Source organism: Silurus aristotelis (assembly GCF_946808225.1).
Source record: "Silurus aristotelis genome assembly, chromosome: 20".
Taxonomy (NCBI): domain Eukaryota; kingdom Metazoa; phylum Chordata; class Actinopteri; order Siluriformes; family Siluridae; genus Silurus; species Silurus aristotelis.
In genome coordinates this window covers 20,478,807-20,501,306 of record NC_139593.1, presented here as the reverse complement: position 1 = coordinate 20,501,306, position 22,500 = coordinate 20,478,807, and the positions used below count along the sequence as shown (strand labels likewise).

General features: G+C 42.5%; 1 protein-coding gene across 3 annotated transcripts in view; it reads left to right on the top strand.

The window, feature by feature from the left end:
- The window catches only part of pard3ba (par-3 family cell polarity regulator beta a), a 113,804-nt gene that overhangs the window by 41,937 nt on the left and 49,367 nt on the right, over positions 1-22,500 (top strand). For all 3 annotated transcript variants that reach the window (XM_083522277.1, XM_083522276.1, XM_083522275.1), the window contains exons 6-15: positions 11-94; positions 1,223-1,348; positions 1,557-1,984; positions 4,914-5,053; positions 5,408-5,536; positions 11,912-12,097; positions 12,852-13,025; positions 18,869-18,998; positions 20,038-20,164; positions 21,766-21,860. In XM_083522277.1, the coding sequence (XP_083378403.1) occupies positions 11-94; positions 1,223-1,348; positions 1,557-1,984; positions 4,914-5,053; positions 5,408-5,536; positions 11,912-12,097; positions 12,852-13,025; positions 18,869-18,998; positions 20,038-20,164; positions 21,766-21,860 (1,619 nt within the window). The remainder of the gene's footprint in view (positions 1-10; positions 95-1,222; positions 1,349-1,556; positions 1,985-4,913; positions 5,054-5,407; positions 5,537-11,911; positions 12,098-12,851; positions 13,026-18,868; positions 18,999-20,037; positions 20,165-21,765; positions 21,861-22,500) is intronic.

The following is a 22,500-nucleotide window of genomic DNA, read 5'->3' as shown; positions in this document are numbered from 1 at the left end:
TTTACAACAGCCTCACCAGAACAGTGGAGTTTTCTTCAGACATGGGGCCTCTTGGAATTAAAGTTGTACCTTACCTTTCTTCACTAAGTGGACGGTGAGTAAACACACACACACACACACACACACACACACACACACACACACACACACACACACGGGAGATTCTTTATGTGTAAGAAAGCCAGAGATGTGATTTGTGAAGGTTAAACACCCAAGTGTGTTGTGGGGTGCTCACTCGACTCGAAGGAAGTGATCCTTGGGTGAAAGGTGTCTGACTTCCTGTTTTGTGTGTGTGTGTGTTTTAAGGAATGCTCGTCCTTTTCTCTCCTCCTTTTGTTCAATTTATTTATTTATTTTTTTTTACACTCATTTTTCTCTTCAGTAGTGAAAATGTGTTCGGTGACCTACCGATCTTCCAAGACTTAGAGGCGTGAGAAAATATTGGCTCGCTTTATAAATCTAGAGACATTTTTTTTACATTTTATTTCAGTTGATGTGCTGAAAGTAATGGCACCCTTCAAGAATGTTTGATGGTTGACTGATCACTTACTTTTTTAAAAATAATTTATTTTAATAATCTTTCTTTCTTTCTTTCTTTCTTTCTTTCTTTCTTTCTTTCTTTCTTTCTTTCTTTCTTTCTTTCTTTCTTTCTTTCTTTCTTTCTTTCTTTCTTTCTTTCTTTCTTTCTTTCTTTCTTTCTTTCTTTCTTTCTTTCTTTCTTTCTTTCTTTCTTTCTTTCTTTCTTTCTTTCTTTCTTTCTTTCTTTCTTTCTTTCTTTCTTTCTTTCTTTCCTTCCTTCCTTCCTTCCTTCCTTCCTTCCTTCCTTCCTTCCTTCCTTCCTTCCTTCCTTCCTTCCTTCCTTCCTTCCTTCCTTCCTTCCTTCCTTCCTTCCTTCCTTCCTTCCTTCCTTCCTTCCTTCCTTCCTTCCTTCCTTCCTTCCTTCCTTCCTTCCTTCCTTCCTTCCTTCCTTCCTTCCTTCCTTCCTTCCTTCCTTCCTTCCTTCCTTCCTTCCTTCCTTCCTTCCTTCCTTTCTTTCTTTCTTTCTTTCCTTTACTCAGCCAAGCACCAAACATGTATTTGCATACTTCTTTTTATTTATTTATATATATATATATCGAATAAGAGAATTAAAAGGAACTTTGGAACTTTATTCCAAAAATAATTCTGCATTTTGACCTTTAATTTCTCTGTGTGTGTGTGTGTGTGTGTGTGTGTGTTTTAGGGCACTGGGTCTCCATGTCCGAGGCATTGAGGATAACAGTCGCACGAAGAAAGAGGGCATCTTCGAGGAGGACGAGTGCATCGTGAGGATCAATGACACCGAGCTTATAGACAATTCCTTCGCTCAGTACGACTTTTCCTCCTTCTTCTCGTGAAAATCTCGCATCGTTCTGTCATTCGCGTCTTTGACACGCCACGTTCTCTCCTCGAGCCTCGGTTTCTCATGTTCGTCTTCGTTTGAGAAGGGAAGTGTGTGTGAAGGAATTTCTGAAACCAGCTTTTCTCACCAGACTGTTGCTTCTTCTCTCCTTTCTTCTCCTCTCTCTATCCTGCAGGTCTCAGGAGATGTTCCGTCAGGCCATGTCGTCTCCGGTCGTCAGGCTGGAGGTCGTCCCCATGTGCAACAAGCTCCAGTACGAGAAGAGCCTCATCAGCCATATATTCAGCGGCTTTGACTCTGCCCAAGCCGTCACCCCTAAACCCAAGAGTCCCTTCCTGCCGCGGAAAGCGGACTTTAAAGTTCCTGACCCCGCCCCCACCCTGCTCCCATCCTCTCTGACTCCGCCTCCCAGAGAAGATCCCGCTGTGAGACGCAGCCCCGTGGCGATGGAGCGCCGCAAACAGACAACGCCTTCTCCTGCCAGTGCCTCACCCATACCAAGGAGTCGCAGTGAAAGCCCCGCCTCCACAGGAAAACCCGCCCTTACAGCGCTAGCGAATGCTAATAAGAAAAGTGGACACAAGATGATAAATTTAACCAAAGGTGTGTCTGTTTCTGTCTGTCTGTCTTTATTGCTCCGTCTGTCTGTCTTTTTTTATCGCTCTCTTTCTGTCTGTCTGTCTGTCTGTCTGTTGTCTATATCGCTCTGTCTGTCTGTCTGTCTGTCTGTCTGTCTACCTGTTTGTCTTTATCGCTCTGGCTGTCTGTCTGTCTTTATCTCTGTTTTTATCGCTCTGTTTGTCTGTCTGTCTACCTGTTTGTCTGTATCGCTCTGTCTGTCTGTCTTTATCGCTCTGTCTGTCTGTCTGTCTGTCTGTCTGTCTGTTTTTATCGCTCTGGCTGTCTGTCTGTCTGTCTTTATCGCTCTGTCTGTCTGTCTGTCTGTCTCGCTCTGTCTGTCTGTCTGTCTACCTGTTTGTCTTTATCGCTCTGTCTGTCTGTCTGTCTGTCTGTCTGTCTGTCTGTCTGTCTGTCTGTCTGTCTGTCTGTCTGTCTGTCTGTTTGTCTTTATCGCTCTGGCTGTCTGTCTGTCTTTATCTCTCTGTTTTTATCGCTCTGTCTGTCTACCTGTTTGTCTGTATCGCTCTGTCTGTCTACCTGTTTGTCTGTATCGCTCTGTCTGTCTGTCTTTATCTCTCTGTCTGTCTGTTTTTATTACTCTGTCTGTCTGTCTGTCTGTCTTTCTGTTTTTATCGCATTGTCTTCATCGCATTGTCTGTCTGTCTTTCTGTCTTTTTTTTCGCTCTGTCTGTTTGCCTGTCTGTTTTTATTGCTCTGTCTGTCTCTGTGTGTGGGTCTTAATCTATCTGTTTCTGTCTCTTCATCTGTCTATCACTTTTTGTCTCTATGTGCATGTTTCTCTCTCTGTCTCTAACAGTCTGTCTCGCTGTATGTCTGCCTGTTTCTCTCTTTCTGTTTCTCAGTCTCTCGACCAGTCTCTGCTCTTCTCACACCTCCCCTGTTTTCACAGTGTTTAGTCTTCTCTCGTGTTTATTTTCTTCTTTTCTCATCTTGTTAATGTTTTTGTTCTTGTGTGTGTGTGTGTGTGTGTGTGTGTGTGTGTGTGTGTGGTCTCTTTGTTGTTGTGTTTGATCTCCCTCCCTATTCCTTTCTTCTCCTTTTCGTTTGGGTTCTCTAAGTTTTTTACCCTCTTACTAATTCTTTTTTGTTTTCTTTATATTTATGCCTGTTTATTTATTTTTTTCTTTCTGCCACTTTCCCTTATTTCTCTTCTCTTTTTTTCTGTTTTTGCATTTCTCTTAATTCACTTGTATTTTTCCTGTATCTTTTTATGCATCTCCTCTTTTTCCTCATCTCTTTTAATTTTTCTCTCATCTCATTTTCTCTCTCTTTCTCTTTCTCTACACTCCTCCCCTTTCTCTTTTTTCATTTTCTTTCTCTTCTCTCATTCCCCCTCTTTCTTTCTCTTTCTTTTTCTCTCCTTTTTCTCTCCTCTATCTTTCTATCCTCTCCTCTCTTTCTTTCCTCTCCTCTCATCTCTCTCTTTCCTCTCTCTCTCTTCTCTCCTCTTCTGTGCTGTGATTGACAGCTGCTGCAGGTGTTAAACTTTAATGAAAGTCAGTTGTTCCTCAGAGAGATGGATTTCATCATTCACTGTCTTTAGTATGCTGGGGCTCTTTCTATCCTCTAACATCTTTTACTCGTCACTGTGTGTGTGTGTGAGAGAGAGAGAGAGAGAGCGAGAGACAGAGAGAGAGAGAACGATAGACAGAGCTTCAGTAATCACACGTGAGGAGGGTGGAGTCACGGAGAGTAACGGAGAGTCATGGACACTGGTCACCTCTGTCTTACCCTTTGTCTCTCTCTTCTCTCCTCCTGATCCATGTCCTTTCCCTCCATCTCCATCCTTCTCTTTCCTTCACTCCGTCGATGTGTGAAATTAAAGCGCAGAGGCGTTTAATCCTCAGTAGAAATGATTAGCGACGGCTTCTGCGCTCGGCCTCTCGCTCTCCGGCTCACGTGAGCTTTCAGAAGAATTCCAGTGTACGTGTTTGTTTTTCCTCCACAAAATACTGCGAATGTACCACATAAACACACTGTTTTTATTGGCGCAATGACATTAATATCCCTCATTTATCAGGTCTTTTGTTCTGTATTAGAGATGCTGTGGGGATGTTTTCTGTCCCTGTAACGGTCCTGATACTCGTGTCAGCCCGGATCCACGTTCCTTTATCCCTCTTTCTTTTATTTTTTTGCAAAAGTGGCTTAATTTGATCTGATTTTCATTTTTATTATTTTTTTACTTGAAACATTTCACATCATAATACATTCCACACCATACTGTAGTTCCTGTACGCACAATTGCTCAGATTTGTGAAGTTTAGTGAGAGCAGATGTTCAGATCGTGCTGGAGGAAGAAGTCTACAGTGTCGTCCCCTTATTTCTTATTAATGGACCTCCAACAACATGAACAGAAAGTTTAATATCGGTTTATAAAGTGCAATAATAATTAGTAGTGTTGGTACATGGCTGTGTGTGTGTGTGTGTGTGTGTGCGTGCGTGCGCGCGTGCGTGTTCCTTCCTTCCTTTCTTCCCTCCTTCCTTCTTTCCTTTTTTCCTTCCTTCCTGTGTCCTCCATTTTTCCATTTAGCCCACCTTTCATTCCTTGTTCCATGGTTCCTTCCATCTTTCTGTGCTTCTCTTCTTCCTTTTTCTTCTCTTCTGTTCTGTTTTTCCTTCTTTTTGTGTAGAATGTTTCCTTATTTTTCCACACTTCCATCCTCCCTTCCTGCCTTCATTCCATGGTTCCCTGATTCCATCTTCTTGCTCTTCCTTCCTTCATTAATTACTCATTCTTCATTCCTCTATTTTCTTGTTAACGGACGTCTTACAATATTAACAAAGTATAATATTAGTTTATAAAATGAAGTGAATAATTGTTAGTTTTGGTAAATGGCTGGCTGTGTGTGTGTGTGTGTGTGTGTGTGTGTGTGTGTGTTCTGACCCGCAGGTCCGGATGGGCTCGGCTTCACCGTGGTGACCAGAGACTCTGTGGTTCACGGCCCTGGCCCCATCCTGGTGAAGAGCATCCTGCCCCGAGGAGCTGCAGTGAAAGACGGACGACTGCAGTCAGGAGACCGAATTATTCAGGTGTTTACCTGCTTTACCTTCACCAACACTGCTCTGATCACACCATCTTTCCTTATGTCTTTCTCACTTCCTCCTTCCATTCCTCCTTCCTTTTTTTTCAGCCCTTCCTCTTTTAGCCTTCCTTCCTTTACTTTATACCTCTTCTTCATCCCTTTGTTTATTAATTTCTTTATTCCTCCCATCTTTCCTGCCTATATCCTTCTGTATATATTCTGTTCTTCTCTCCATTTTTGTGTGGAATATTTCTCTTTATTGCAGGTACATTTCACAACAGACCAGTGCTTTTCAGACGTTAATAAATATATATTGTGTGTGTGTGTGTGTGTGTGTGTGTGTGTGTGTGTGTGTGTGTAGGTAAATGGAGTGGACATCAGTGGGTACAGACAGGAGGAACTGGTGGCGATGTTACGCAGCACTAAGCAGGGAGAGACCATCTCACTGTTAGTGAGCAGACAAGAGGAACTCTTTTTACCTCGGGAACTGGTCAGTCTGTCTGTCTATTTATCTATTTACCTGTCTGTCTCTATGTCTGTTTGTCTTTGTCTGTCTATCTATTTATCTGTCTGCCTGCCTGCCTGCTTATCTTTCTCAGTCTGTCTGTCTCTGACTTTCTGTCTGTCTGGCTGTCTGGCTGTCTGTCTGTCTGTCTGTCTCTGACTGTTTGTCTGTCTCTTTATTTGTCTGCTATATGTATATATCTATCTGATTATATCTGTTTATCTCTGTCTGTCTGTCTGCATGTCCTCCTATCTCCATGTGTCCGTATTAGTGTTTTTCTCTTTCTGTTTGTCTTTATTTCTGTCTAATCTCTGCATACAGAGATTTTATTTTTCCTCTTCTTATCTTCCACTTTCCATTCTAGTAGCCGATGACATCTTCACAATCACTATATCTTAGAAAAACAAACACACACACACACACACACACACACACACACACACACACACACACACACACACACACACACACACACACACACACACACACACACACCCCTGACCTCTGTGTGTTGATTCAGCGGCTGGCAGGAAGTCCTTGTGCATGGCCAGCTGTTTGACAGGAAGTGGCAGGGTGCTCTGGTGCTCCACCTTTCCCAGATGTTTGAGCCAGTGCCTCGTGCCTCTGTGTGTTTTCTCTTCCTTTCTTTTACTCTCTCCATTTTTCACTTGGCCCCTCCATCCTTCAGCTCAGGAAGCGAGTACTCCATCCCGTCATTGTGCCTGTGTCTATCTGCAGTTCATTTACACCACACTGTCAGCACATCAAACACTTGGGGTCTCTCATAAACACGCCAAACACACACCAAGCTCACGCCTCACCTGCATTACTTCCTGTGTTCCCTGTCTGAATAGATTCCAATAAAACTGTGCATGTCTGTGTGTCTGTCACTGTGTTTACGTGTGCCCACCTGTGTGTGTGTGTGTGTGTGTGTGTTTGTGTGTACGTCTGCCCTCCTGTGTGTGTGTGCCCACATATGCGTACATGTGTATGTCTGCCCAAGTGTGTGTGTGTGTGTGTGTGTGTGTGTGTGTATACGTCTGCCCACCTGTGTGTGTGTGTGTGTGTTTGTGTGTGTACGTCTGCCCTCCTGTGTGTGTGTATACGTCTGCCCACATGTGCGTACATGTGTATGTCTGCCCACGTGTGTGTGTGTGTGTGTGTGTCTGCCCACCTGTGTGTGTGTGTGTGTGTGTGTGTGTATACGTGTGCGTGCGTCTGCCCACCTGTGTACGTGTGCCCACCTGTGTGCGTACGACTTCCCACCTGTGTGTGTGTGTGTGTGTGTGTGTGTATACGTCTGCCCACCTGTGTGTGTGTGTGTATACGTCTGCCCACCTGTGTGTGTGTGTGTGTGTGTGTGTGTATATACGTCTGCCCACCTGTGTGTGTGTGTGTACGTCTGCCCACCTGTGTGTGCGTGTGTGTGTCTGCCCACGTGTGTATACGTCTGCCTACGTGTGTGTGTATGTATACGTCTGCCCACCTGTGTGTGTGTGTGTGTGTGTGTGTGTATATACGTCTGCCCACCTGTGTGTGTGTGTATATACGTCTGCCCACCTGTGTGTGTGTGTGTGTATACGTCTGCCCACCTGTGTGTGTGTGTGTGTATACGTCTGCCCACCTGTGTGTGTGTGTGTATACGTCTGCCCACCTGTGTGTGTGTGTGTGTGTGTGTGTGTATATACGTCTGCCCACCTGTGTGTGTGTGTGTACGTCTGCCCACCTGTGTGTGCGTGTGTGTGTCTGCCCACGTGTGTGTATACGTCTGCCTACGTGTGTGTGTATGTGTGTGTGTGTGTATGTGTACATCTGCCCACCTGCGTTTGCGTACGTCTTCCCACCTGTGTGTGTGTGTGTGTGGTGTGTACCTTTGTCCACCTGTGTGTGTGTGTGTGTGTGTACATCTGCCCACCTGTGTGTGTGTGTGTGTGTGTACATCTGCCCACCTGTGTGTGTGTGTGTGTGTGTGTACATCTGCTGACCTCTGTGTGTATGTGTTGTGTGTGTACGTTTGCCCACCTGTGTGTGCGTGCGTGTGTATGTCTGCCCACCTGTGTGTAAATACAGTGTATATAATTGTGTGTGAGTAGGTCTGCCCGTGTGTGTGTGTGTGTGTGTGTTTGTGTGTGTGTGTGTGTGTGCACGTCTGCCCACCTGTGTGTAAATACAGTGTATATAAGTGTGTGTGTGTGAGTAGGTCTGCCCACGTGTGTGCGTGTGTGTGCGTGTGTGTGCGTGTGTGTGCGTGTGTGTGCGTGTGCGTGCGTGTGCGTGTGTGTGTTTGTGTGTGTGCACGTCTGCCCACCTGTGTGTACGTGTATACACCATCATGTAATACATATTACAAACACTACATATTCTACACTACACAACAATACACTATTCAACAAACACTACACAATATACTACACAACAAACTTCATATTACACACCACACAACAATATATACACAATCCTATATACTACACAACATATAGTACATATTACATGCTACACAATGGATTGTACACATTGCACACTGCATCCTTAAATAAATACATACTATTACATACTTAAATATTTCACACTGCATAAAACAGATGCTCTTATAGCACATACTCATACTGTGCGTTATTATTCACTCTATAAATCTTATATTTTATAAATATTTTTAGAACAATATATTGTTAGATATATTTTGGTCCATATTGCATTTTAAACACCTTTAAAATTGTCAGACATTTTTTTGTTACATCAACAGTGGCGTTTCGGTTGAGTAATAAAAGGCCAGAAAGTGGCCCAGACGCTTCAGGGTGCGAATATTTGTAAGCGACGAAGCGCACGAGCCTGAACCAGCGAGTACCTGTGATATGAGCCGTTATGTATTCCTTTTCCACACGCCACCACGAGCTATCTATATCCCTGTGCTTTAAAAGATATCTGAAGCTCTTCTGAAGGACTGCAGCTGAAACGTCTGCAGATGACACACACGCGTGTGTGTAGTGGTGTTCACAATGACAGCAGCGCTCGCACAAGTCCTCCTAAATTGCGTCGCGTGGTTTATTTCTGTTCCGGGCTGCTGTGTGATTGACTGAAGAGCTCTGCTCTATTGAAGGTCTGTTAGAAAGGAACAGCTGCCACTTCAAAGCCACACGCACAGGAACTACAGAGTCCTTTATCAATCTTCATTCTCACACACACACACACACATATGCTCGCTTGCTAAAAAAGCGTGAAACTCCACATCCATGTCGAGCGATGCCGTGATTTTCTGCCTCGCTCCGATTTCGGGACAAATCGTCTCCCTGAGACGTAACTCCGTGCAAGACGGAGGAAAAAAAACTTTCTACTTGTTTTTTTTTTTTTCTCAGCGAGGAGAAACGCTATAAAAAGATTTAATGACTGTGTAGACATGTCGCCGTTCTGTCACACCATCTGCTCTTCATTGTGTGTGTGTGTGTGTGTGTGTGTGCGCGCGCAATGCCTCACAAACCATTACACCCCCGAAAACCCTGACTACATGCTCACCATTTAAACCCAGCCATTTATTTTGTGATTGGACGGATCAGATTTATTCAGGGTCAGGAATATGAACAGATCCAGAACAGGAACTCACTCTCGCTGTGTATCTCCTCACTTCCTGTCATGTTAATCATTATTCACTTTGCTGAAGGAGCATCCTTTATTTGTGTCCGGCAGAAAAGGCCTCGCTGCATGGCGGAAATTAGCAGACATTTGGGAAGGAAGCTTTGCAGACGAGCGACGCCCATCCTGGTCCAGACTCGATTAGAGCAAGGGGTTTTGTGGGTCTCGCAAATGCTGGCAGACTTATATCTCTGTTTGTGAGCATCACGCCCTCTCTTTCTGTCTCTCTGTAGAGAATCAGGACCTGATAAGCTCAATGCTCTTTCAGCCCTAAAAATATTATTGGCCGTTAGTTTCTCCACTCTGATCCGCCCCCTTTTTGCCACACCGTTTCCATAGTAACAGCTTGTAAACGTAAACCAAGTGCCTGTTTTTTAACGGGATCTCGGGCTTTCTGGTTCCTCTTCATCATGACAGGTTTTCAGTTTGATGGTTCACGGTTTTGTATGCGAGGCGGTATCAAAAAGCTTCGGGACTAACGGTGTAACTGGTGCTGCTGTGACCCACGTGCATTACTACGTCTGCGACTTCATCACAGACAGAACAAAGAGCAGATGTGAAATTCCTGCAACCGGGCAAGTCATTTGAGGTGTTTCGAGCGGAAGATCATCACCGGAAGAAGACGAGAGATCAGGAAGATCAGGAGATAGGGAACCCTCGACCTTTGACGAGCTCAACCCCTGAAAACCATTCGGCAACTCGTGCATTATGATCGTCAGAGAACGAGCCACATGATCTCACTTCCGAACCCACCATACTTTTATCTCCTGTGGACTTGACCCTCTTCCCGAACATGAAGATTCAACTTAAAGGTCGCAGAGATCCGGTGCGAATTGAAGGTGCCTGACACGCTTCGAAAAGACTATTCTGAAGGTGATGGTGTGTAAACGTAGATAAATTAATTTCTTCTTGTAAACAGAGCGAGTCTTCAAACCTACATGGACGTAATGTAACTATAACCGGATAGTAAGTACAGCTGTAGCGTTAGGGGAGTGGATGAAACAGATAACCAAGAATGTCTGAGATACGCCCTTACCATAGCCCGCCCTACTTAAAACACACCTGATAGTGACTTAGCAAGCTTTATTTTTTGGCAATTGGATACAATATTAGCCAAAGCCCTTTACAGAATGGGGTCCTCGATCTGTCAAATGACATTCCACCTTCCGACAAGTAGATCATGTCAGATCTGGAACCCCTGCATGAAACCTGATTCAGATTTCTGATTTACGCACGTTCGATTTAGGATTGTTTCGATCTTATTTCATATTTGAATTTTTGTATGATGCGTTGGGATCGTTAGCTCTATATTCATATTTTGAAGGCGTAGCGTATGCGGCGAGGCAGTCAGCGACTCTGGACACAATCACGTTTTTGTGTTTGGAGGTGCAGAGGTCAGCTCGCACATGGCCCAGAGGAAGGAGGCTTCAGGGTGTGGGGCAATTTACTGGTTTCTGTGTCCTTGAGCTTTCATCCCAATAATCTACACACACACACACTCACACCTACGTCCTGTTCTGCCAGGCACGATTTCAGCCACAGTCACTGATTTGTTTTTAGTTGTTTTTTTTTTGATAGTTGCTTACAATATACGGAGAAATTGTAAAGTTGTCAAGTGCAAATTTTTTGTAGAGACAAAAGCAAACATATCCATCATATGTTAGTGTTCCCTTATTACTGAACGAGATAAAGGAAACCTAACACGAGCGTCATGTCGCCTAGCATAACTGTATTCTCATACAAAGTCTGCACTGTGCTTAATCAGTGTGTTTGGAGAGTGTGTGTGAGGAGTGTGTTGGCCCTCAGGAGATCCGTTTGTGTGATCCTGACTGGAAGCATTGACCCAAACTCCAGAGTTGTTTCTAAATCTCTGTGTCGCTTTTTTTTCTTCTTTCTTTCAGAAGAACAAACATGGGTCCAGTCTGAGGTCTCAGAGCCCAGAGCCTCGTTTTGTGTGTGTAAAATATGTAGTTTGTCGAAAAGCTGCCTCAGGGCCTCACTTTTGTTCATTTAGGATCGCAATTTGTAATTTTTCCTCCTTTTCTTACTATGAGTTGTCCAGGATTATTTAATATAACTGACTTTTATATATAATGCCATGTAGAACATCCGGCGTTTATTTATTTTTACTAAATGCAGAATCAACCAATTAATTTCTCCATTTGTTTAAAATAAAAATAAAAAATCCGTTCCTGACAACACATCTTGTACGCACATTTTTTTAATGTTTGTTTTTTATGATGTTTTTTGGCTAATTTGAAAACATTTTTCTTAATTGTATGCAGTTTCCTTAGCAACAAATCTGCCTTCTGTCATCCAGAACTTTCTACAAAGTAACCGACTCTCCGTTTCCATTTCTTCTTCCATTTCTCACTCGTTAGTCAGTACACCCCGACATCAAGAATGTAGTGAATAATCATAAATATAGAAGAAATGGTTTAACCACTCCAACACTTCTCACACCCCATTCTTCTTACTAGATGAAGCTCACAGAAAGGTTATTCCACCTTTTGCAATGGCATGATCTCCTGATTTTGCTCTTCCTTTCATGTTTAAATGGAACCCCTCCACCTTTTTACCCTTCACTTTCACCGCTCTCATCTCTTTTCATACCTTCATCCATCTTTATTTTTAGCCACAGTGCTTACCTCGCACAAGAGAAAAAAATCCACCTAGTTTTTGTTTTTCAAATTGTGAATCACAATAATAACTATGGTGGTTTGTTGGCCTCAGAAAGGAGAGGTTCCTGGTCCGATCTTGTCCGAGGACGGCCGAGAGCAGCTGATGTACGAGATCCCCTTAAACGATTCGGGGTCAGCCGGACTCGGGGTCAGTCTAAAGGGCAACAAGTCCAGAGAGACGGGCGAAGACCTGGGGATCTTCGTCAAGTCTATCATCCATGGAGGGGCTGCTTTTAAGGCAAGTTGTGTTTCCTTTTAATGTATGTATGAGGATGCAGGCCATGGTATAAAGACTACTACGCTACTACAGCTGATTAGCATGAACTAGAAAAACCCCCACAGCATCAGCCTCATTAATCCTAATTAAAGTTTCAAAAGCTGGAAGTGCCAAGGGACGTTTAGCAAAACGGGACCTTCTCTAGAGACGGCTCCTGGGAGAAAAGCTCTTGTCGACATGCTGAGTCTGTCTCAGCGTGAGCTCATTTCTCCATTACAGGCTCCTTCAGACAGGTCAGCAGCACTGTTCGCTGGTTAATGACCCGACCTAAAGGTCAATCATGAGCAGAAAACACTCAGACGACAAGAGGGTCTTTAGCAGCTCTGGTGGCTCTTTAGCTGCTAATCTCTTTTGTGCACAGCTCCTCCTCTTTGTCCAAGTTCTATTTCAACTAGTGCAGCTGTGGGCCCTAATCCAATTCACTCCATTCCTGTCTGATTCAACAAAGCACACACTCCTGTCTGAAAGGAGTCAGGAGCATGAAGGCATTAATCTTTCAAGCGCACGAGCTAATCTGAATATCAATATACCTGCAGTGATATTCAGCAGATGCAACCTTTATCGCTTGCCTTCGTTTGGCTCACTGAATACATTGGAATGCTTTTCATTCATTTCTGATGTTTGTAATCGACTGGTTTTAATGAATAACACATCAAAGGTTTGTCGATTGCTGAATTGTATACTTCCACTAATCCCAACCATTACTTACAACCAGGATGGACGCCTGCGGGTGAATGACCAGCTCGTGGCCGTCAACGACGAATCCCTTCTCGGTAGATCCAACAACGATGCCATGGAGACTCTGAGACGTTCTATGTCAATGGAAGGGAATCTGCGAGGAACCATCCAGTTAATTATCCTCAGAGCTATGGAGCAGTCCCCCACCCAGGTACGCTCGGTCCTGTTTGCCAGTCCTCATCCTCAGGTCCCGTTGCACCACGGCTTTCGCAGGAACTCTGAGCCAGAGCCTCGGAGACTTATCAAACGCTACTACCACTATGGATACTACAGGCTCTCAGGCGGCCTCTGGTTTGACTAGACAATTTATGTTCAAACTTAATTATGTGTAAATAAGGTCCTAATAATATTTCCTACATACCTGCTCACACTGTTCCCTCATAGAGGGACTTTCTATAATACAGGACACTGTACTGTGTATATTTTGTCCTCCCACACTTTATTCACAGAGCAAGGTCCTCAGTCTTCACGTCCAAATAAGTTGTCACTGTATATCAGGTCGTAAAATATCACGTTCAAATAAACTCAAGATGCCTCCGTATATCAGGTCCCTACACTGTGTATTTTCAAGTGGCCAGGTTCTTAAATCTTTCAGAAGCTCTGTGTATCAGGTCCTCACAATGTAGAGTCAAACCGTTTCAGAATCTTGTATATCACTTTCCAATAATGCAGGTCCAAACAAGTTCAGGATCTCTCTGTATATCTGGTCCCAGCTCTGTATTTCCTTACAGAAACGGAGTGCAGGTACAGAATTTCAGGAGCTCGCTGCATATGTGGTCTGCACAATTCAGCAGAACTCTGTTTATCGTGATCTTATAATAAAGGTTTATATCTGTAAAGCAGGTCTAGACAATGCAAACCGAAACTATTTTAGAAGATTTAGAAGGTCTTTGAAAATCATGTCCCCACAATGTGAAACAATTTTAGATTGTTTAGAAGGTCCTATGAATATCAGGTCTCCACAATGCAAGTCTAAACACTTGAAGGTCTTTGTTTATTAAAGTTGTACATGTTTTCCTACTCTTTCTGTACTGCTAAGCCTTTTTTAATTTGCACATAATAAATTGCATTTTCTGCCCTTTTTCTGTTTTAATAATATGTACAAAATTATAATTTTGATATGCCATCTATTTTGTGAATACAGTGGAACCTCAATACTCACAACCTTGATACCCGTGGCCTGCATAGTTGGCGACTTTTCATTTGGAACCGGACTGAAAGTAACTCGTGAAAAATCTGATAGTTCGCGAGAAGCCGCGAGTGGCTCGAAAGTTTGGAGTAACATTTCAAAACAGAGTTTTTACTGATAAATTGCATACAAATGTTTGAAAAACTATTTTATTATAGTTTTCTTTATTTAACTTTATTTAATTTTATTTTATTAAGTAAATAAAACATTTATGACAAGTAATTCACAGTTTTTGTCGAGTTTACAGAACATGTACAATTCCCCTTAAAAATGAAACATCAAAAGGAGTCAAAACCTCGCACATTTTTTTCTTATTCGAGGGCTCATAGAACGTAACCCTCGTGAGTATCACGGTTGCACTGTATTTCTTTTGCATTTTCCCCCCTAATTTCCTCAACTCTTTACTCTACTGCCTTCCTCCTTGTATCTGCTTGTTCAATAAAAAAAATCTAAAATTTTTGCATGCTCTTTGCTTGCCTTTTTCCCCTTCTTTGTTCTTGATTCTTTCACCTGGTTCCATATTGGGGCTTTTTTTTTAACACTATTCTTCACTATTTTTTTCTGATGAATTCCTGAACTGCAGACATTCAAATGACAGGCAAAGATTTCCAATTTTGATTGTTTTAATCATTTCAATTATAGTGTATCCTAGTGACAGGTGGTCTAAATTATTTTGAGCTGGTTTGCTTTTATATCCCCAATGCAGCTTGTCCCACTTGACAGTCAAATCTGCATCAGTTCTTCAGTTCCACTTCGGTTTATTTCACGCTGTTGGGCAACAACTTTCTAGTTGCCAAGTCGGATGTGTCTAAACTCCCCATACATCATGTGGATTTTGGACTTAAGTCTCAAACCAGATGTCTGTATTTCAAAAAGCTTGTAAGGATAAATGCGTTTTAGGATGCATGCAATGACCAGGATTTAGAGTAAAGCACATTCTGTTGTTTTTAGTTATTTTGCTTCACGTTAACCATTAAGCCGTAAAGCCAGATGTAGTTGTTGTCACCTGAAATGTAGCTCATCATTTGAAAACGTACGAGTTCACCTCAGGGTTTAGGAATCTGACATTATTTATAAAGAGATGAGCACCATGGGAGGGCATTAGCCTATCATGTGCCCCATCTACCCTGAGATGGATGGTGATTGGTGCCTTGAACAGCTCCTCGATAAAACAAATGTGTCGACTGCGATGCGTTCACTTAATCGCATGGAGGCAGGCTGATCAATACGCCATTAATCTTGCGGGAAAGTGGCACGATAAGCGAACGCGCAGGAGTCCAGACACTCCAGACGGGTTCTGAACCCCATGATGCTGTCTGTCTCGTTGAAACCCGAGATTTGTTTAATGAAAGCGAAGGCACTGGATTCAAAATACCACATTACGGAACATTGTCAAGCAGCCAAGCAAGGGTTCCTGTCAACTTTCATCCCATTCACTGAGGTGGATACATCACAATTTTCTCAATGGGCCTCAAGTCGCTAATCAGATTATACCACGGGTTGTTTGAATAAAAGGTTGCCTCTGAGGTTTAATGAAAGCATGCCTTGGGCCAGCCTGAGGAAATCTAACCTCATGTCACCCTTATGCCTGCCCCAAAACTCCAGGAAGGCAGAACAGGCCTGAGTCTGGGGTCTCATTTTGGGGTCTTCTTTTGTTAGTTCTTTGTCCTCTGCTACAATAGTCTGATTAAGACACAAAGCTTTTGAAGGCATTAGGGGGGTGTATCTGAGTGCTTGTAGCACTCAAAGAGAACGCTCGTCAGAGGGATGGGGTGACCAACGTCGAATATTTATGCCGGATAATGCATTGAACCAGCCAACCAGCTCCTCTGCTTCTGATTGCCGTCTGCCTCGCGTCAACTCTTGATGCCCCCCTATGTGGCAGCATTGGTGCGAGATGGAGAACACCACGATCACCTGCCCCCGTCAGCACACTGATCAGAGCAAACGCCTGAGACAGGACGGGAAAGAGCAACCACCACATCCGTAGATCTCCATAGAAACGCTTGTTTCTTTTTTCTTTTTGTGCTCTCGCTGTCAAGCACTACAGCGAGCAAGATATAAATAGCATTGCACGTTCAAGGAGCCATCATCAGCGCTAATGATATCCCTCTACCTGAGGATCATCCCTGCTCACTGTCTAGCTCGTCCTTTGTCTTTGTGTCGTGCGTTCGAGACAACTTTGATGCGCCATCCGTTGCACCGTCTCTGTTAGCAAGGGGGCTAATAAAGTGTGTGTGGTAGAAGTAGTCTGACTAGAGTCGGCGCTGTCTAAATCCACTGGAGAACTCTCCTGCTGTGTGTCCTCCCCCTGACAGCTGCACATCCTCATAAAAAGACATCAGCCACCAGCAGAACCTGACTAGTGCTGTCTGATGAGCCTGGTGGCTAAGGACAAAATCGGATGCCATTTTTCGGGCTAAGAACACGCTAGCAATAAACTGCTCATGCTAAACTGAGATGTTATAACCCACTCGAGCAATCCTTATCATATCATCGTTCACAACTCACAAAAATGCGCCATGAATTGCAGCAGGAAACTGTAGACCAGGGATCCCCAAACTATGCCCTCCCCACACACACATTTGTAACAATGCCAGAGACATATTGTAAATATGTTAAATCATATCATATCTGTATTTGCTAATAAAGATATGCTTTTAAACAAAAAAATTACCTTAGTTATTAATAGAGGTCAAGGCACCGCTAATTGATCGCTGGAACTATCAGCTATTTGCAAAAAATCCATACTGATTGTTCTTCCGGGTTTCCTGTCTGCTGTTATAAGAGCGGCCTCTAGATGCAAATCACTGATGCTGTTTGTTTTTACATGTGAGAGGGCGCGCTGCTCGGAGAGGGCTATAATATATTTATCATTTATAATGTATTTATTGTATAATTCTATTTATTCATTAACATGTTCATATGTGTTTAGCACATTTTCAGTGCTATTTTATTTCTCTATCCGTTTTAAAAACTATTAGTTGATTAATCGGTTATCAGAGAGTACAATCGACCTAGCGATCGGTATCGGCAAAATCCACCATCAGTCAAACTCGAGTTGTTAACGTACACTAATTACTTGTTCGATTCACCCACCAACCACACAAGTAGTACATTTATGTATTTAATTAGCAATAAATATGAAAAAATGTCATCAAGAAAGTAATAAAAGATTATGTGGCCCTCACAGAAAAAGGTTGTGGGCCCCTGAACTAGACCCTCAGAGCATGCATTTTTAAGTGTATTGAACTGCTACGTATTGAAATCTAGTTTCTTTTCAGTGTCAGGAGTAAAAAAAAGACTTTCCGAGGTATTTTTTATGGAAATGATGGACCGATCATGCTAGCCCTTGCTATTTGAACGCATTGTGGCTCGTAGCGCATGCGGAGACGCAGCAACACGCCGAGATGTTGGCGCCGGAACCCGGTGCCGAAATGCTCACGTGAGCGAAGCAGCTGCCTGAACCGTATGCTGTCTGTTCTGGATAGTCAGCTGGCGTTCCTCCAGAAACGAAAAGAAAGCAGCGAAGGATAACGTTTAAGTTTTTCGGGGATGTGCTGTAAGAAATGCGGTAAAAAAAAAAAATTCAGAAATCAGGTTGTGATTGCTATTTGGAACCACTGGATGAGGGCCGGATTCTCCCTGGAAATCCAGTTGAAGGTTTTCTGGCTCGCCTTCACTCACTGAAACTGTAATTTTAGCTGCAGAACTCGCTGTGCCTGTGTTTCACACATCTCCAGCCTTTCCTGTTTGGGAAGTCCAGAGTCTTGCTGACAGAAGCTATGGACTACACACTCTCTCTCTCTCTCTCTCTCTCTCTCTCTCTCTCTCTTTCCCTCTGTATTTCTTTCTCTGCCTCCAACACCAAATTCATACAGCTTTCCTTCTCCAGCAAATCCTTTTTTCACTCTATGTTTACACGGACCCTGACAAGATGAGGCTGAAGTTTGCGCTATAGGCAATAAAAATAAAAATAGATGCATAACGTGCATATGAGGATGAATAGAAACCAGAATGCATGCATACACTGAGTGAATCAATTTCTTCGATGGAACGACTAGGTGATGTATAGAAGGGTATAAAAGATCAATATATGGGTGTCGTGAAAGAATAAAAATAATGGATGAAATGCAGGAAAAGATGAATAAATGTATAAAAAAAGGAATGGATAGATGTGTGTAAAACGTTGGATAGAAGAGTGGGTGAATGGGTAAACAGAATAATATTAATGGATGGATGGATAGATGAAGGGAAAAGTGGATGGATGGATGAACTGGAAAGCGAAATTGTGGAACGACATTAAAATTGAATTGAAAGGATTCAGAAAGAGTAAAGGAGGAAAAATATAAATGTATATATTAATAGATGGATGAATGGAATGTAGGATGGATAGTGTGTGTATGAGGAAAATAGATGAATGTGAGCAGATGGATAGAGGAGTAGAATTGGAACCTCTGTAAAGATGAAGCGATGGAGAAGAGAAATGACTCCAATATAGTTTAGAATTGGATGGATGGATGCAAAGCTTTCCTACCTGGATGAAAAGATAGAGGGGTGTACAGGAGGATAAATAGATGAATTTTGGAATAAGAAAAAAAGATTGATGAAAGACAGATGAATGCAGGATCTTTGTTGGTGGATAGATGCATGAAGTAAAAGAGGATGGAAGAATAGATAAAAAATCTAATTGGATGGATAGACAGATGGATAGACGATAGACATTGAGTGAGTGTATAGTTATGGTCCAGTCATGGTACGATGGAACCTTGAGCTGAAATCATTATTTTCTAAAACGTTTCCAGGTGAGACGACAAGATGGCGGTCAGAGTCGCACCAGAGAGGCTTCCCCGGCTCTGCAGACCCAAAACACTCTGAGTAACGGCATCGCTCAGCACCCTATGGTCATCAACAGCCTCTACGAGCGTGTTCCAGGTACCTGCACACTTCATCTGGACCTTTTTTATTTATTTATTTTTTTTTATAATTGTTAAATTTTCACAATGGAATGAAAGTTGGTTCTGAGCATATATAAAGTAACAGTATATATATTCTAGATCGAGTGGGAATACAGTGATACTCTTGGTCATAAAACAAACTTTGATAGAAATAATTGAAAGTATATATATGTGTGTGTACACACACATTAAATGGAAGTTGATCCTTGCTATTAAGCAAACAATACGCTTTTAGACTAATTTAAATATTCGAGCAGCCATTTTGCTAAGAGATGTGTAAAAAAAAAATTTGTGTGTGTGTGTATATATAAACGCTAGTAGCAGTATAATCGTTAGATTTTCCCTCCGCTTTGACGCCGTGAGGTCTGACCTTGAAATCATTAGGCTGATGAAATGGATTCTAAGTGGGCCCTATTTGCATACGGGGCTATTGTGTAGCCGGATAACAAACTGTTTGAAATTCACTCTCTGTTCATCTCCTTCAGCCTCCAGAGAGCTGCCGTGCCAACACAAAGCCTGCCTTTTTTTTCCTTTTCTTTTTTAAACACATTGTTTTTTTTTTTTTTTTTAAGATTAACGTCTCTTGTCCATCAAAAGAAGCACAAACCTTTTGGTGTTGTATCATACTGTGAATTTTCATCACTACATTATATACACATTATACTCCTGTAGACCCTGAACTCCGATTGTAGCCATGCATCCAGTTCATTTCTGGCATTACTTATCTACATTATAAAAAAAAAAAACATTTCATAAAATCATCAGCCCAGAATCTGTGTAAAATCCAGACATTGTTTGGTAGAATGCAGTTAAAGTCCGGATTCTGATTGGCCAGAAGGGTGAGGTTGGGTCCTTTTTCGTTAACTGCAGCTTTGACCTGATTTCCCAGCTTTAATTCATTTAATCTGATCTTTTTTATATCAACAGAGACGTTTATTGTTAATTTTGTAACGTTTTTGGAAGGAGTCTCCAGTACCAGCGTTGCTTTATTAGTTATCATTGTCTCTCATGATCAGGTCCTGTACCAACCTCCAATGGCAGACCCGGCGTGTATGATGACGACTCAGAGGAAGACGGGTTTCCGTTTCCTCCGTCCGATTTGGACATCGAGTTCAGCCCACAACAGAGATACATGCAGATCAGGTCGGCCATTTTGTTTTTTTTGTCTTTTTATTTTTTTTGTCTGATCAATTTGTTATAGCCTTCCACTGAACCATGTGTTGGAGTTAGAGCACTATGACAAAAAATATATATGATACAGATTGTCTGCAAAACAATTGTAACAAATAGGAAAAAAAAACAGATCAACTGGATTTGACAAGGAAAAAAAAAATCAATCAATGGCATCCATTCAGTACCATGTCTTTTATATTTATACAGAAAAACTTACAAAAATGCATTGCCATACCGACAATATCTCAGAAAATTGTTTTGTGAAATTATATTATTTTAGATTATATTACAGTGGAACCCGGTTATGTCGATGTCCTAGGGAGTCGCCAAAAAGCATCGAGGTAACCGATGATCGAGATAAACGAAAATCACAATGGCGGCAGTATATTAACGTGCTTGAAATTTCTTTATGTACATGATGTGCGTTAATAAATGAGAATGTGCATGCACGTGTTTTTAAAGGTTTTTTTTACACAACAGCGTTGCGGCGATACAGTACATGTTTATCTGTCAGGAATCCACCTGCCACGCCCCCTTCGGCCCCCTTCAGCGTGGCAGGTGTTTTCTCGGCCGCTTTCTCTGAAGCTCCCGGCTTTAATCGCGCACATATGGTGCTCGTTTATCATCATCACCAGCTCCTATTTAAACTTCCACACTCTCACCGTCCGTTATTGTTGGTATATGTTAGTTCACGGCGGTCGTTGTTATCGCGCATGCGTATCCCGGTACGTGTCTTCCCACCGGCACTCTCTCAACGGCTGCTCTTTTCTTCCCAAAGCGCATCGCGGATCCCCCCCCGATCCTGCCGGTGTTCATTCTATGCTTTTGCTCATCCCACGTTCCGCGCCGCCAAGCGCGGCTTTCGCCTCCCGTTCATCGCATAACATTTAACAACAAAAGGCATATGTGCAGTAACTAACAGCAGAGATTCACCAGTATACAATACAACACCTGTAGCAGCTGTAAGACTTGTTTTTTCCGCCACTTTCGCGAGTTCTTCTGCGGCTGCACCGAGATAACCGACGTTAAATGGCAAAATTTTTCCCCCCTTGTGCTCGAGATATCAGGGTTCGGCGACATAAAAAAAAGTCGACATAACCGATAAAAAATGCACGAAGCGAGAATTTGGCGGTTCCACTTCAAAAACGTCGACTTAATAGGGTTGTCGAGGTAACCGAGGTCGAGGTAACCGGGTTCCACTGTATATCAGAATATCACCTAGTGCTACTTTGGTCCAATACTGTGAGGGTGTGATGAGGGAGTCTGGGGAGGCAGGAGATCTTTCACTCCAACCTAGGTAAAGCATTAAGCTGGCTTTGTGCACAGGGGCGTTGTCATGCAGGAGCAGGTTTGGGTCTCCTAGTTCAAATGAAAGCACATTTTCATGCTGCAGGATCCAATGACTGGTATTTATTGGTGTGCCTTCAAGTTTAAGGTTACAGTCATATCGTTGTGCCAATACTTTTGCATATATAATATATGACACTATTATTTTAGACTCTGGACATGATGTTTCTACTACTTTGAGCCAATCAGAAATTCAGTAATAGTAGGACACTTTGTTTTCACAGACCGGAACGAGAACTTCCGACACGTCATCAGCTTCCACAAGCGCAAAGACACCCGGAGCGTTATTCACCAAAAACCTCCAAGAGCATGGACTTGGGTAAGAACACATACACACACAATGTCTTGTGTTGCGTTGTGAGGACCTTCCATCAAATAAATGTTAAGTAGCTCACCTCAGTAACCTGTGGGGAAACAATTAGGCTCTTTTCTAAGTTATTTATTTATTTATTTCATGTTCGAATCCGATGTAACAAAGTTCCTATTAAGATAGGAATATCAGACATGTGCACTTATGGGGACTTTTTGTGAGTCCCCATAAGTCAGTCTTTTCGTGGGCACATTTTTGTTTGGATAAGTTTTGACCAGCCACAGTTGATTAACAGATCTTTATTGGGTGGGCAAACCCACTAACACGATGCTGTTGATTTTTTTTTTTCCTATACCTTCGTTTTTTTCCTTGTTATTAAATATGCACAAAAACACGATTTTTTTTTCTTAATTCATGTAAAAACCTTGAGATGAACATCTTTTATTCTTTATCTGATGTTTTTCCACGCTTCCCAATCCTCCAATGATTTATTTTTAAATGCTGATTTTGCTGTAAAAACCCCGTCATCTCCCCTCCTCTTTTTCAATCTTCCTTCTTCTGTGTTCGTTATTAATTTTCAACAGATTGATGGGTTTTTTTGTTGTTTTTTTTGTCTGTTTCCAATTACACTTTGTTACGCTCGCGCTAT